The following is a 15,932-nucleotide window of genomic DNA, read 5'->3' on the forward strand; positions in this document are numbered from 1 at the left end:
CACTGACTCTGCGTGTAATGAACGCAAGAGAAGTGACACAATTTCACCTGGTTAATATTGCCTGCTAACCTGGATTTCTTTAAATATGCAGGTTTAAATATGCAGGTAAAAAATATATACTTCTGTGTATTGGTTTTAAGAAAGGCATTGATGTTCATGTTTAGGTACACATTGGAGCAACGATACGCACCGCATCAATTGTATGCAACACAGGACACGCTAGATAAACTAGTAATATCATCAACCATGTGTAATTAACTAGCGATTATGATTGATTGATTGATTGTTTTTTATAAGATAAGTTTAATGCTAGCTAGCAACTTACCTTGGCTTACTGCATTCACGTAACAGGCAGTCTCCTTGTGGAGTGCAATGAGAGGCAGGTGGTTAGAGCGTTGGACTAGTTAAGGTTGCAAGATTGAATCCCCCGAGCTGACAAGGTGAAAATCTGTCGTTCTGCCCCTGAACTAGGCAGTTAACCCACCGTTCCAAGGCCGTCATTGAAAATAAGAATGTGTTCTTAACTGACTTGCCTAGTTAAATAAAGATTAAATAAAGGTGTAAAAAAATAAATAATAAAAATTGGCAAAATCGGTGTCCAAAAATACCGATTTCCGATTGTTATGAAAGCTTGAAATCGGCCATAATTAATCGGCCATTCCGATTAATCGGTCGACCTCTAGTAAACATACAGAGAAACCATAACACTAAGACAAGAGCTAGCTATGGGCAAAAGTATAACCATTGCTACGTATCAGACATAGTCAAGTAGCCACAGTGGCTATTTACAATAATGGTTTATTCAGCTAATCCATGGCCAAAAAAATGGAATTGTCATCAAAAATATTATTTGAGAGTTGTAATCCATATTTTCAGTGTGAAGTATACCAATTCATATTATATTTCCTCTAATTAACAAAAAGATCACTGCTGCAGTGGAGCTGGGCTACCTCTGCTTGGCAAGGTGCTGTAAAGCCCATCCTCCTGCCAGAAAGACCTTCTCTTTAAAGAGGATCTGACAGAAGACACAGGATCTGTCTCTGACCCCCTGACCCTCTGCCTGGGGCTAAATGTTAGCAGGGTAACACTAAACACTACATACATACTGATCACCAGGGAAACGCTAATGGATCCAAATGGCACCCTATTTCCTTTGTAGTGCACTACTTTTGACCAGGGACCATAGGGAATAGGGTGCCAATTGGAACACAACCTAAGACTGCACTGCTTCCATACAGATCAGCCTGCAGTAACTCCTGTTTTCTGTCACGGAAGTAAGCAGTTAGTGTTGGACTGCTAATTCTGCCTCAGCTTTGACACAGATTAAATCAATGGGGTAGGAGAACATCTTACCTCATCTGGACATAGCATACAGAAGAGAAGTACGTAGATGAGAAAGAAAGAGGAGGAGAGTGAGGCACATACTGTACCTGGGAATATTGAAGACTCATATTAAAAGGAACCACCAGCTTTCATATGTTCTCATGTTCTGAGCAAGGAACTTAAATGTTAGCTTTCTTACATGGCACATATTGCTCTTTTACTTTCTTCTCCAACACTTTGTTTTTGCATTATATAAACCAAATTGAACATGTTTCATGATTTATTTGATGCTAAATTGATTTTATTGATGTATTATATTAAGTTAAAATAAGTGTTCATTCAGTGTTGTAATTGTCATTATTACAAATACATTTTTAAAATCGTCCGATTAATCGGCAGCGCCTTTTTTTGGTCCTCCAATAATCGGTATCGGTGTTGAAAAATCATAATCGGTCGACCTCTAATGTTTACGTTAATGCTCTTGTTGTGGTCGTCCTTCACGCTCAGTGTTCTGTTAACGTGGCATTCTGTCTATGTTCTTCTCCCATAGGACTCACTTCCTGGCCAGCCTGGAGGCCATCTTGACAACGGCGGCTCAGTCTTTGTCAACGAGGCAGCGGTCACCACGGCAATGGGGCTCAACAACTGCCACCTGCAGCAGCAGCAGAGAGGGTACGGAGATGACCCTCGAGCCCACAACAGCCTGAACACCCTACTGGCCCGCTCCAGCCGCGGACAGACACTCCAACTCCACCCTGACACACACACACCAGGGGGCACCGGTGTCACCGGGTACCTCTACACACCCACAGTGGGACAGGGCTCTGAGCAGAAACCCAACGGTAAGACCCAGTTCCAGACCCTCTGGGGGACAGGGCTCTGAGCAGAAACCCAACGGTAAGACCCAGTTCCAGACCCTCAGGGGGACAGGGCTCTGAGCAGAAACCCAACGGTAAGACCCAGTTCCAGACCCTCAGGGGGACAGGGCTCTGAGCAGAAACCCAACGGTAAGACCCAGTTCCAGACCCTCTGGGGGACAGGGCTCTGAGCAGAAACCCAACGGTAAGACCCAGTTCCAGACCCTCTGGGGAACAGGGCTCTGAGCAGAAACCCAACGGTAAGACCCAGTTCCAGACCCTCAGGGGGACAGGGCTCTGAGCAGAAACCCAACGGTAAGACCCAGTTCCAGACCGACTGGGGGACAGGGCTCTGAGCAGAAACCCAACGGTAAGACCCAGTTCCAGACCCTCTGGGGGACAGGGCTCTGAGCAGAAACCCAACGGTAAGACCCAGTTCCAGACCCTCAGGGGGACAGGGCTCTGAGCAGAAACCCAACGGTAAGACCCAGTTCAAGACCCTCTGGGGGACAGGGCTCTGAGCAGAAACCCAACGGTAAGACCCAGTTCCAGACCCTCTGGGGGACAGGGCTCTGAGCAGAAACCCAACGGTAAGACCCAGTTCCAGACCCTCAGGGGGACAGGGCTCTGAGCAGAAACCCAACGGTAAGACCCAGTTCCAGACCCTCAGGGGGACAGGGCTCTGAGCAGAAACCCAACGGTAAGACCCAGTTCCAGACCCTCTGGGGGACAGGGCTCTGAGCAGAAACCCAACGGTAAGACCCAGTTCCAGACCCTCTGGGGGACAGGGCTCTGAGCAGAAACCCAACGGTAAGACCCAGTTCCAGACCCTCAGGGGGACAGGGCTCTGAGCAGAAACCCAACGGTAAGACCCAGTTCCAGACCCTCAGGGGGACAGGGCTCTGAGCAGAAACCCAACGGTAAGACCCAGTTCCAGACCCTCTGGGGGACAGGGCTCTGAGCAGAAACCCAATGGTAAGACCCAGTTCAAGACCCTCTGGGGGACAGGGCTCTGAGCATAAACCCAACGGTAAGACCCAGTTCCAGACCCTCAGGGGGACAGGGCTCTGAGCAGAAACCCAACGGTAAGACCCAGTTCCAGACCCTCAGGGGGACAGGGCTCTGAGCAGAAACCCAACAATAAGACTCAGATCCAGAGAGTTGTGTGAATCCATCTCTGTTACAGAGATTGTGTTTATTCTCTAATCCTAAATACAAGATGATTCCGGCTTTCTCGGCTGAATTCGATTGATAACACACAACATGATTTGATAGGATCTGACATTGACTGACTAAATACCATACAACTAAATGTGACATCAGCAATATGACAGGCTCATTTTCTCCCCCCTCGCTCCCTCTCTCCCCCCTCTCTCTCTCTCCTTCGCTCTCTCTCTTTCTTTGATACCTCATGATATCATGAGGCCTAGCTGCTACCTGTGAGAAAGTAAACACAGCCTCTGTACCCACCACACACACACCTCCCATTCCTCTCAAGGCTGTTCCTGTTTCAAAGCGATGTGAGGCCTTGCTTGTCATTCTTTCCCAGTTAATCAGTGTCTCCAGACAAAGACCCCCCACCTCAACCCCCCCACCCCACCACCATCTACACCAGCCTAGTCTGGCCCTTCTCGCCTAGGAGAGAGAAAAATAATCGGTGTGTTCTCTATCTATTGAGCGCCGGGGGCCAGGCCAACAGCGTGTGAATCACAGCTCAGAGCCCATGGCTGACGGATTGGAGCATCGATCTGAAAAATCTTTACAAAACTCATTACAGCACGACTTGTCATCAGAGGAGCAGGGGATAGAGGGATAGAGGGGAGGGAGCGATGAGAGATGCACATATTTATCTGTATTTCACTGCTCATGTGTCAGCTGACGTCTGTTTGCATATATACGTCTCACAGGTTTCAACTGTTATACCTCACTGGTTTAATAGACATGCACACTGATCTGAACCGGAAATATTACAGGCTACGATGAGGGCCACCTGTTGAATATACACTAGAATGGATGCTTCTATTTGAATAGCCTGTTTAATGGATATCTCTATAGTAACTATCAGTGATACAGGCTGCTGAATTGTTTACTGTTATGTGACCGGAGCACGATCTCTCTCCATCGATCGACTTATTACCTTCTCCTGTTATTCACCACACTTGAGCCACCGTAGAATCACAGTCTCTTGTTAACAAGACAGAGTGGTGGATGCTCTGCACAGATGGGTGGATACCCCCACCTACCACAGGGCCAGAGCTTACCTGACATATTACCAACAATGCACCCCTCTGTGGTCCCAGACAGGCCCCATAATGCACTGCTCCTGTCCTGTTAGAGGTGTATGTTGTATGATAGATCAGCAGGATTCACAGATGGAATACGTCCCGAATGGCAACCTATTCCCTATTTAGTCCACTACTTTTGAACAAGGGCCCATATGGGTCTAGTCAAAAGTAGTGCACTTTAAAGGAGGTAGGGTTCCATTTGGGATGCAAATGTTGACTTCCCTCTCAGGGGGTTGATTTCCCTCCAAACTCCAACACTATATCTCACCTTCCTACGTTCTATGGATCTCTATTTACAATACATCATTCATTACTATTTAATGCACTGCATTTGGCGGTATAGATTACTAGTGCATTCTGGGTCTGTACACGCTCCCATGTTACAGAACTCTCATATTCCACACTAGAATAGTATCCAGGAAATCAATATCTCACCTTCAAAAACAAAACGTATTTGATCAAAAAAATCCTCAAAATCTTGCTCAGAGCTATCAGAAGTTTGATTTCTCTACCTCACATCCAAGTGAGGACAGTTCTTCCCCCTTACACAGGGCCTTTGAGATTGTTCCCTCTCTCAGGATTTCCATAATGTTCTCCTGCACAATGATAATGGAAAAAATGGAAGGATTGAAATTTGATCCAATGAATCCAATCAGATTTTCCCATCTCGCCTTGCTGTTGAATAACTGTAGCCTTTTGAAAATAACAACTACTGTAAATATTGAACAGTAAACCAACAAGAATATTGCGCTGCTTCTGAAAATGAATAAAGGATGAAAACTATGAAGATCAGTGCTCACTATGATGGTATAGCGAGTTCTGGACCCATAGAAATGTCATTAGTTTGAAGATTATCCTGACTATCTGACCTTTCAATGAATGACAAGTCTTCTGACATTACACTTGGTGTTAAAGATCCTATTGGATTTTATCTTACTGATTTGAACAGTAATTGCATTTCGAAAATGGTCTCCATTTCTTGTGGCCTCAGATCAGGATGCCCTAAGTCCCTGCGAAGATTCTTTGTCCTGAGGCTTTATAGTACAGACCCATCTACCAGAGCCCAGTTAAAGGTCTAAGACCACGGCTAACAGTGGCACACTAGCACACACACACACACACACACACACACACACACACACACACACACACACACACACACACACACACACACACACACACACACACACACACACACACACACACACACACACACACACTAGTGGTTAGCTAACAAGGAGCTCACTAATTAATGAAACAGAGTCCGACACATTCCTGTGGGAACACAACACAATTACCACAGACCCTTACATCCACAGTATCTATTACCAGAGACCCTTACAGCCACACCATCTATTGACACAGACCTTTACAGCCACATTATCTATTACTACAGACTCTTACAGCCACACCATCTATTACCACAGACCCTTACAGCAGCATTGTCTATTACCACAGACCCTTACAGACCCTTACAGCCACAACATCTATTCACACAGACCCTCACAGCCTCACCATCTACTGACACAGACCGTTACAGCAACATTGTCTAATACAACAGACCATTACAGAACCTTACATCCACATGGTCTATTACCACAGACCCTCACAGCCACACCATCTATTACCACAGACCCTTACAGCAACATTGATGATGCTGTTAAACACCGCCCCAGACCATAACGGACCCTCCACCTCCAAATCGATCCCGCTCCAGGCCTGCAGGCCTCGGTGTTACGCTCATTCCTTCGAAGATAAAAGTGAATCCAACCATCACCCCTGGTGAGACAAAACCGCGACTCGTCAGGGAAGAGCCCTTTTTGCCAGTCCTGTCTGGTCCAGCGATGTTGGGTTTGTGCCCAAAGGCGACGTTGTTGCCGGTGATGTCTGGTGAGGACCTGCCTTACAACAGGCCTGCAAGCCCTCAGTCTGGCCTCTCTCAGCCTATTGCAGACAGTCTGAGCACTGATGGAGGGATTGTGCGTTCCTGGTGTAACCCTGGCAGTTGTTGTTGCCATCCTGTACCTGTCCCGCATGTGTGATTTTCTGATGTACTGATCTTGTGCAGGTGTTGTTACACGTGGTCTGCCACTGCGAGGACGATCAGCTGTCCATCCTGTCTCCCTGTAGCGCTGTCTTAGGCGTCTCACAGTACGGACATTGCAATTTATTGCCCTGACCACATCTGCAGTCCCCATTTCTCCTTGCAGCATGCATAAGGCATGTTCACGCAAATGAGCAGGACCCCTGGGCATCTTTCTTTTGGTGTTTTTCAGAGTCAGTAGAAATGCCTCTTTAGTGTCCTAAGTTTTCATAGCTGTGACCCAATTGCCTACCGTCTGTAAGCTGTTAGTGTCTTAACGACCGTTCCAAAGGTGCATGTTCATTAAATGTTTATTGTTCATTGAACAAGCATGAAACAGTGTTTAAACCCTTTACAATGAAGATCTGTGAAGTTTCTTGGATTTTTGCGAATTATCGTTGAAAGACAGGGTCCTGAAAAAGGGACTTTTATTTTGACAAGTTTATTTTAGTTAAAGAGCAGATGGATGAACTCATTATAGTGGGCAGGTCCATCCTGGTTATTTATCTACCTGGGGTTATTATATCATACTGTGTCTGATGGTTATTTATCTACCTGGGGTTATTATATCATACTGTGTCTGATGGTTATTTATCTACCTGGGGTTATTATATCATACTGTGTCTGATGGTTATTTATCTACCTGGGGTTATTATATCATACTGTGTCTGATGGTTATTTATCTACCTGGGGTTATTATATCATACTGTGTCTGTAATTATTTATCTACCGGGGGTTATTATATAATACTGTGTCTGTAATGATTTATCTACCGGGCGTTATTATATCATACTGTGTCTGTAGTTATTTATCTACCTGGGTTTATTATATAATACTGTGTCTGTAGTTATTTATCTACCGGGGGTTATTATATAATACTGTGTCTGTAGTTATTTATCTACCTGGGGTTATTATATCATACTGTGTCTGTAGTTATTTATCTACCGGGGGTTATTATATAATACTGTGTCTGTAGTTATTTATCTACCGGGGGTTATTATATAATACAGTGTCTGTAATTATTTATCTACCGGGGGTTATTATATAATACAGTGTCTGTAGTTATTTATCTACCGGGGGTTATTATATAATACTGTGTCTGTAGTTATTTATCTACCGGGGGTTATTATATAATACTGTGTCTGTAGTTATTTATCTACCGGGGGTTATTATATAATACAGTGTCTGTAGTTATTTATCTACCGAGGGTTATTGTATAATACTGTGTCTGTAGTTATTTATCTACCGGGGGTTATTATATAATACTGTGTCTGTAGTTATTTATCTACCTGGGGTTATTATATCATACTGTGTCTGTAGTTATTTATCTACCGGGGGTTATTATATAATACTGTGTCTGTAGTTTTTTTATCTCCTGGGGGTTATTATATAATACTGTGTCTGTAGTTATTTATCTACCTGGGGTTATTATATCATACTGTGTCTGTAGTTATTTATCTACCTGGGGTTATTATATAATACTGTGTCTGTAGTTATTTATCTACCGGGGGTTATTATATCATACTGTGTCTGTAGTTATTTATCTACCTGGGGTTATTATATAATACTGTGTCTGTAGTTATTTATCTACGGGGGGTTATTATATAATACTGTGTCTGTAGTTATTTATCTACCGGGGGTTATTATATAATACTGTGTCTGTAGTTATTTATCTACCTGGGGTTATTATATCATACTGTGTCTGTAGTTATTTATCTACCGGGGGTTATTATATAATACTGTGTCTGTAGTTATTTATCTACCGGGGGTTATTATATAATACAGTGTCTGTAATTATTTATCTACCGGGGGTTATTATATAATACAGTGTCTGTAGTTATTTATCTACCGGGGGTTATTATATAATACTGTGTCTGTAGTTATTTATCTACCGGGGGTTATTATATAATACTGTGTCTGTAGTTATTTATCTACCGGGGGTTATTATATAATACAGTGTCTGTAGTTATTTATCTACCGGGGGTTATTGTATAATACTGTGTCTGTAGTTATTTATCTACCGGGGGTTATTATATAATACTGTGTCTGATGGTTATTTATCTACCTGGGGTTATTATATCATACTGTGTCTGATGGTTATTTATCTACCTGGGGTTATTATATCATACTGTGTCTGTAGTTATTTATCTACCTGGGGTTATTATATAATACTGTGTCTGTAGTTATTTATCTACCGGGGGTTATTATATCATACTGTGTCTGTAGTTATTTATCTACCTGGGGTTATTATATAATACTGTGTCTGTAGTTATTTATCTACCGGGGGTTATTATATAATACTGTGTCTGTAGTTATTTATCTACCGGGGGTTATTATATAATACTGTGTCTGTAGTTATTTATCTACCGGGGGTTATTATATAATACTGTGTCTGTAGTTATTTATCTACCTGGGGTTATTATATCATACTGTGTCTGTAGTTATTTATCTACCTGGGGTTATTATATCATACTGTGTCTGTAGTTATTTATCTACCTGGGGTTATTATATCATACTGTGTCTGTAGTTATTTATCTACCGGGGGTTATTATATAATACTGTGTCTGTAGTTATTTATCTACCGGGGGTTATTATATAATACAGTGTCTGTAGTTATTTATCTACCGGGGGTTATTGTATAATACTGTGTCTGTAGTTATTTATCTACCGGGGGTTATTATATAATACTGTGTCTGTAGTTATTTATCTACCTGGGGTTATTATATCATACTGTGTCTGTAGTTATTTATCTACCGGGGGTTATTATATAATACTGTGTCTGTAGTTTTTTTATCTCCTGGGGGTTATTATATAATACTGTGTCTGTAGTTATTTATCTACCTGGGGTTATTATATCATACTGTGTCTGTAGTTATTTATCTACCTGGGGTTATTATATAATACTGTGTCTGTAGTTATTTATCTACCGGGGGTTATTATATCATACTGTGTCTGTAGTTATTTATCTACCTGGGGTTATTATATAATACTGTGTCTGTAGTTATTTATCTACCGGGGGTTATTATATAATACTGTGTCTGTAGTTATTTATCTACCGGGGGTTATTATATAATACTGTGTCTGTAGTTATTTATCTACCGGGGGTTATTATATAATACTGTGTCTGTAGTTATTTATCTACCAGGGGTTATTATATCATTCTGTGTCTGTAGTTATTTATCTACCTGGGGTTATTATATCATACTGTGTCTGTAGTTATTTATCTACCTGGGGTTATTATATCATACTGCGGTTCTATTATTTTAGTTTGGCTTCTTTTTCTCCTTCATCTCTTCATCCTTCCCTTTTCTTCTCTGGCTCTTGGTGTTTCATTTAAAATGGTGATTGTTCATGTCTGTGAGAGAGAGTTCATCCTGGTTGTTGGTTTAGTGTACTGTGATTATGAACATCTATGTTTTAATATTGATGCATATAAACATCATGCATTTATACCCAAACAGATATAAACACACACCGCAAAGTGAGGGAGACGTGGTCAATGATGGCAACAGCGGCTGGACAATATCAGGGTGTACCCCCACATGGAGATCCCCAACTGGACCTGTCCTTCTTGGTTCCCCTGGAGACGGAGAGTGGGGATGGGGAGGACGTGGGAGAGGAGAACATTGTGTACCTCTGAGGCTGAACCCCCTGAGTCAAAACCAGAACTTAAATCTGGAATCCTTAATGGTGAAACTGCCACATCCGTTTGGGATATTACAACAACTAAGAAGTTACTACAAACAACAAACACCGTTTTTTCCCCTTTGGACATAATTAGAATCACAGATTTAACATGAATATATGAAGGCTCTGAATACAAGATTGGACAGTAAATATCTAGGCCTATTGTATATCAACAAGGTTTAAAGAAGTAACAGGACTGGCACATACAGAAATCTCTCATGCTTTGTCTCTCTGCCCCGCCACGTCTGTGCCAGGTACCCTCCATATGTGTCGCCAAGTGTTGTCAATGAGAGTGCTTTTATAGTGCTACATGTTTATGTGTCCATATGTGCAGTGTGTGTGTGTAACTTCATCCACTGTGTGTGTGTGTGTGTGTCTCTGTTGAGAGTTCAACTCCAGGGCTGCCATCGGGCCTGTGTGCCTGTGGCCCTCCAATGACAGTTACCCTGACCAACCCTGCTGCCTGCCTTCCCTCTCTCTCCTCACCCCTGTATCTCTCTGTATCCCTGCCCCACACTGCCCTAAGTCTGCTTCAGTCTACCTCTCGTTTTCTCCCTTGTCCTCTAAGCCCAATCTCTCCAAGACTATTTATTAGGCTCTCCCAGAATGAAATGCTGAGGAGAGTCTTCTCTATGTTACTGCAGGGAGAAAGAGAGAGAGCAGAGAGGGGCTGGTATCACTGTAGAATCAGGCTGAATCTGTCTGGCCAGGAAATAAACAGCTGCTCGCCCATTCATCAGACAAGCTCTATTTAGAAGGTGAGCGGGATTCTGCAAACACATTAGTCATGAAGGATGAGGTGAAGCACCATGATCAGAAGGGATTTGGTCCCTTGGTTTCTCAGACTGTCTGGCTCTGGCTACGGACAGCATCATTTGTTTTTATCCGAAGGACTTTTTATTGTTTTGAAAGAGTGTAAAGGTATTGTGGTTTTAGGAATGATGTTGTGACTGTAGCAATATATCAATACATTATAGGACACTGCACTACTCTGCCTATATAAAGTACATATTTTATTAGGGTCAAACGCATATAGTGGTCAAAAACCATAGGACAGAACATTTCTATACTTTCAATGACCTTTGCTTTTAAAAATGGTTTTAAGTATCCAATCAGGGACAGTGGACTGTACATGTGAAGCATACCAAATATGGCCACATCTCTTCTGCATGATAACATTTTTTTTTTTACATCGTTTTTAAAATGTTAATGTTTAAATATTCCTTCCAAGGCACATATTTCATAGCACATGATTTATTCCAGTGTGTGTTCAGTTACTTTAAGATTTTGTCTTATGTAAAGTTACCTTACTAATGCATGTGTAGTAATAGTAGCTGGATAGTCAGCCTGGTATCAGTTTATATCAGTGGAGGTTCTATAGAGGAGGAAGGGGAGGACCATCCTCCTCAGTGAATTTAATAAAAAATAAAAATAGTGAAACATTGAAAACGTAATCCTTTATATAAAAAAATATACTAAATCTATTCACGTCACGAAATAGTTGATTAAAACACACTGTTTTTCTATATAGGTCTACAGTAGCCTCAACAGCACTCAGTAGGGTAACACCATGGAGTAGCCATAGGACACCTCGTTTCCATCCTCCTCTGGGTACATTGTTTTATTATTTTTGTATTTGATTATTTTACACTTATTTTAACAGGTAATTTGACTGAGAACCCGTTCTCATTTACAGCTACAACCTGGGGAATAGTTACAGGGGAGAGGAATTACACCAATACAAAACCAATACTTACACAGTAATAATGACAACTTCCGGAGAATGTCCTCCAATCTATCAAAGCTCTTGCAGCATGAACTGACATGTTGTCCACCCAATCAAAGGATCAGGGAATGAATCTAGCACTGAAAGCATAAGCTACAGTTAGCAAGCACAGCAGTGCATACATTGTGGTGAGTAGTTGACTGAAAGAGAAAGACAATAGCTGACCAGTTTTTAACAAATTAATTTCTTCAAAAATGAAGGAGAAGAAATATTTCTTGTTGTAATTTTTTCACTTTCACTTACTTAGCTAGCGAATGCAGCTAGCTAGTTTAGCCTACTCAAACACCCAGCTCAAACAGGGAGGGATGCTATGTTAGTTAGCTGGCTATGACTATCCAAAACTGGAATTCTTCCAAGTCAACGTAAACTTTTGGTTTTATTAATTTATTGCCACTGGGGCCCACTGGTGTAACTGCTAAACTGCTTGCTGTACACTGTACTGTGTGATTCTCCGAGGTTTACTAACGCGTTAGTTCTCGTAGCCATATTGACTAGCTATTACATTAGCTACTATGGTGACAATGATGTAAGCTGTGTGTAGCAGTTAGTGGTTATAATATGAAGGTTTGGCTTGGATTTTTTTTTCTGGTCAGACAGCTGGTGTGTTGTGCACTGCAGTCCACAAGTGAAGGGAAAATGTGAGAGGAGGAGAGTGCGTAGATGTGAGAAGGAATACAACAAGTAAAGTAATCATGCTGTTTGTATGTGGCTGCTATGAAAGTGAACTGTGTTTATGTGTGATCAGGGATGCATGTATTCATTCCTCCGATTCTGTAAGCAAACGGAATGAAACATGGATAAAAATACCTGAATTTGTTTGCAACTGTTGGACTAATGATTACACCCTAGATCAGATAGATGCAGGCAAGAGTGTGCGGTATTAAATGTGTCACTGTCTGTCACCTTGATTACTCAAATCTTTCTCTCGACCTGTACACCTACACTACATGACCAAAGGTATGTGGACACCTGCTTATTGAACATCTCATTCCAAAATCATGGGCATTAATATGGAGTTGGTCCACCCTTTGCTGCTATAACAGCCTCCACTCTTCTGGGAAGGCTTTCCACTAGATGTTGGAACAATGCTGCAGAGACTTTTTTCCATTCAGCCACAAGCATTAGTGAGGTCAGGCCCTGATGTTGAACGATTAGACCTGGCTCGCAGTTGTTGTTCCAATTCATCCCAAAGGTGTTTGATGGGGTTGAGGTCAGGGCTCTGTACAGGCCAGTCAAGTTCTTCCACACCAATCTCGACAAACCATTTCTATATGGACCTTGCTTTGTGCACGGGGTATTGTCATGATGAAACAGGATAGGGCCTTCCCCAAACTGTTGCCACAAAGTTGGAAGCACAGAATCGTCTAGAATGTCATTGCATGCTGTAGCGTTAAGATTTCCCTTCACTGAAACTAAGGGGCCTAGCCGGAACCACGAAAGACAGGTAGCGTTCTCCTGGCATCTGCCAAACCCAGATTCGTCTGTATAACTGCCAGATGGTGAAGCGTGAGTCATCACTGCAGAGAACGCGTTTCCACTGCTCCAGAGTTCAATGGCTGCGAGCTTTACACCACTCCAGCTGATGCTTGGCATTGCGCATGATGATCTTAGGCATGTGTGCTGATGCTCAGCCATGGAAACCCATTTCATAAAGCTCCCAACAAACAGTTATTTTGCTGACGTTGCTTCCAGAGGCAGTTTGTAACTCGGTAGTGAGTTTTGCAACCGAGGACAGATGATTTTTATGCACTTCAGCACTCTGTGGTCCCATTCTGTGAGCATGTGTGGCCTACGACTTCGTGGCTGAGCCGTTGATGTTTCCACTTCACAATAACAGGACTTACAGTTGACTGGGGCAGCTCTAGCATGGCAGAAATTTGTTGGAACTGATTTGTTGGGAAGGTGGCATCCTATGACAGTGCTAGGATGGTGCCACATTGAACGTCACTGAGCTCTCCATTAAGGCCATTCTACTGTCAATGTTTGTCTATGGAGATTGCATGGCTGTGTGCTCGATTTTATACATTTGTCAGCAGCGTGTGTGGCTGAAAAAGCCGAATCCACTCATTTGAAGGGGTGTCCACATACTTCAGTATATATAGTGTATGTTGTAAACTTCATAGGCTAGGTTGTGGCAACCTCATGATTGTATAGGAAACATTTCAGTATAATGTGTAGTAGCCTAAAACTTTCAATGTTACATTGAGCTGGGTGAGTGGAATATGAATGACAGTCATCCAGTATGCTGTAATAGAAATAAGGCCATGCCCATAGAAAAAAATGTGCGTCCTCCCTTATCTTAAACGGCACCGACCGCCACTGGTTTTATGCATCACATTGTAGTAGTAGTTGGGTAGTCAGCCTGGTATCAATTTATATGCATCACATTGTAGTAGTAGTTGGGTAGTCAGCCTGGTGTCAGTTTATATGCATCATATTGTGATGCATCACATCTTTGTGATGCGTAGCAATGCTATCATGTTTGGGTCGTAGCCTATGGTTGAAAGATGACTGATGGAATGACTCTTCTAAGCACCTAAACGGTAACCTTGCTTTCTACTCAGAGCTCTAACATTATACTTGAATATTCATGTGCCTCTTTACTACCAACGTGTTGTTTTGTTTATTAATGGCCTTTGACGTCCTGAAAGTCAGTCTTTAACTGTCCACCATTAAAAACACAACACAAATAAGACAGTAGACCTAAAGGACCATGTAGGGGGAATCCCAAATGATACCCTATTTCCTATACAGTATAGTGTTTGACCATGGCCTATGGGGCTCTGGTGAATAGTAGTGCATAATATAGAGAATAAGCTGTCATTTAGAAGTCTGCCGTAGTATCCAGGTAGTGTAATAGGTAGCTTCATCTGCATAAAACACCACAATGGTTATGTTGGACAGCAAATGACTTGTATGTGTATATTTCAGTGCCTTTATTTATTGTAGATTTATATAGTTGTTTTACATACTCTTTGTTGGGTTATGTTGTTATGTTGTAATATAAATGGATTTGTCTTATGAGAACAGCTGTATATCTTATGACTGTGTAACTGTTATGCATTAAAACTTGATCATAACACTGACATGTGGTTATTCACATGTGATCTTGTTTACATGGTTTCTCTGTATTAGATCACTTGGAATATGAATATGACACGTGGAATTTGTATATGGTTGATGTTTTTCTTGTTTTTATACAGCTGAAACCACATTGCCTACCAATGGGACACTAAATATGTTCTGAATCTGAATATAACATTTGAGGGTAAAACAATAGAAATACATGGATAATTCATTCTAATTCTATAGGTAAACCCACCAAACTGTCAACCCTTTCAATACAGTATAACGCTACCTCATGTTGACTTGACTGAGAGAGTTCTGTACTACCAGTCAGTGGTTTGAATGTGCCTGATATATGAATCTGTTATGAGGATAGATGGTGTTCAGATTGCCCAGTCATCCTCTACACAGACATGTACAGACACCTTGATGAATCGACACAGGTGCCAGAGGGGATGGGACAAGCCAGCAGGTGCCAGAGGGGATGGGACAAGCCAGCAGGTGCCAGAGGGGATGGGACAAGCCAGCAGGTGCCAGAGGGGATGGGACAAGCCAGCTGGTGCCAGAGGGGATGGGACAAGCCAGCAGGTGCCAGAGGGGATGGGACAAGCCAGCAGGTGCCAGAGGGGATGGGACAAGCCAGCAGGTGCCAGAGGGGATGGGACAAGCCAGCAGGTGCCAGAGGGGGTGGGACAAGCTAGCTGGTGCCAGAGGGGATGGGACAAGCCAGCAGGTGCCAGAGGGGATGGGACAAGCCAGCTGGTGCCAGGGGGGATGGGACAAGCCAGCAGGTGCCAGAGGGGATGGGACAAGCCAGCAGGTGCCAGAGGGGATGGGACAAGCCA

General features: G+C 42.6%; 1 protein-coding gene and 2 long non-coding RNA genes across 13 annotated transcripts in view; 2 read left to right on the forward strand and 1 right to left on the reverse strand.

Annotated features, from left to right (window-relative positions):
• Positions 1–15,128, forward strand: part of arhgef28a (Rho guanine nucleotide exchange factor (GEF) 28a) — a 136,114-nt gene extending 120,986 nt beyond the window's left edge. For all 7 annotated transcript variants that reach the window (XM_052525433.1, XM_052525435.1, XM_052525437.1 and 4 more), the window contains 2 exons: positions 1,874–2,165; positions 10,010–15,128. In XM_052525433.1, coding sequence (XP_052381393.1) covers positions 1,874–2,165; positions 10,010–10,188 — 471 coding nt within the window. In that variant the 3' untranslated portion in view covers positions 10,189–15,128. The remainder of the gene's footprint in view (positions 1–1,873; positions 2,166–10,009) is intronic.
• LOC127931791 (uncharacterized) lies at positions 3,283–9,478 on the forward strand. Its single transcript, XR_008143030.1, has 3 exons — positions 3,283–7,523; positions 7,912–8,298; positions 9,334–9,478. It is a non-coding gene; the product is annotated as an uncharacterized LOC127931791 (long non-coding RNA).
• Positions 7,397–9,514, reverse strand: LOC127931790 (uncharacterized). Of its 5 annotated transcripts, none has more exons than XR_008143028.1 (3): positions 9,088–9,327; positions 8,658–8,958; positions 7,397–7,450 (listed from the first exon to the last, which is right to left on the reverse strand). It is a non-coding gene; the product is annotated as an uncharacterized LOC127931790 (long non-coding RNA). The 5 variants fall into 5 exon arrangements; XR_008143025.1 differs by lacking the exon at positions 7,397–7,450 and adding an exon at positions 7,530–7,837; XR_008143027.1 differs by lacking the exons at positions 7,397–7,450; positions 9,088–9,327 and adding exons at positions 7,555–7,837; positions 9,476–9,514.
• Positions 15,129–15,932: the final 804 nt, after the last annotated feature.

Source organism: Oncorhynchus keta, chromosome 9 (genome assembly GCF_023373465.1).
Source record: "Oncorhynchus keta strain PuntledgeMale-10-30-2019 chromosome 9, Oket_V2, whole genome shotgun sequence".
NCBI classification, from domain to species: domain Eukaryota; kingdom Metazoa; phylum Chordata; class Actinopteri; order Salmoniformes; family Salmonidae; genus Oncorhynchus; species Oncorhynchus keta.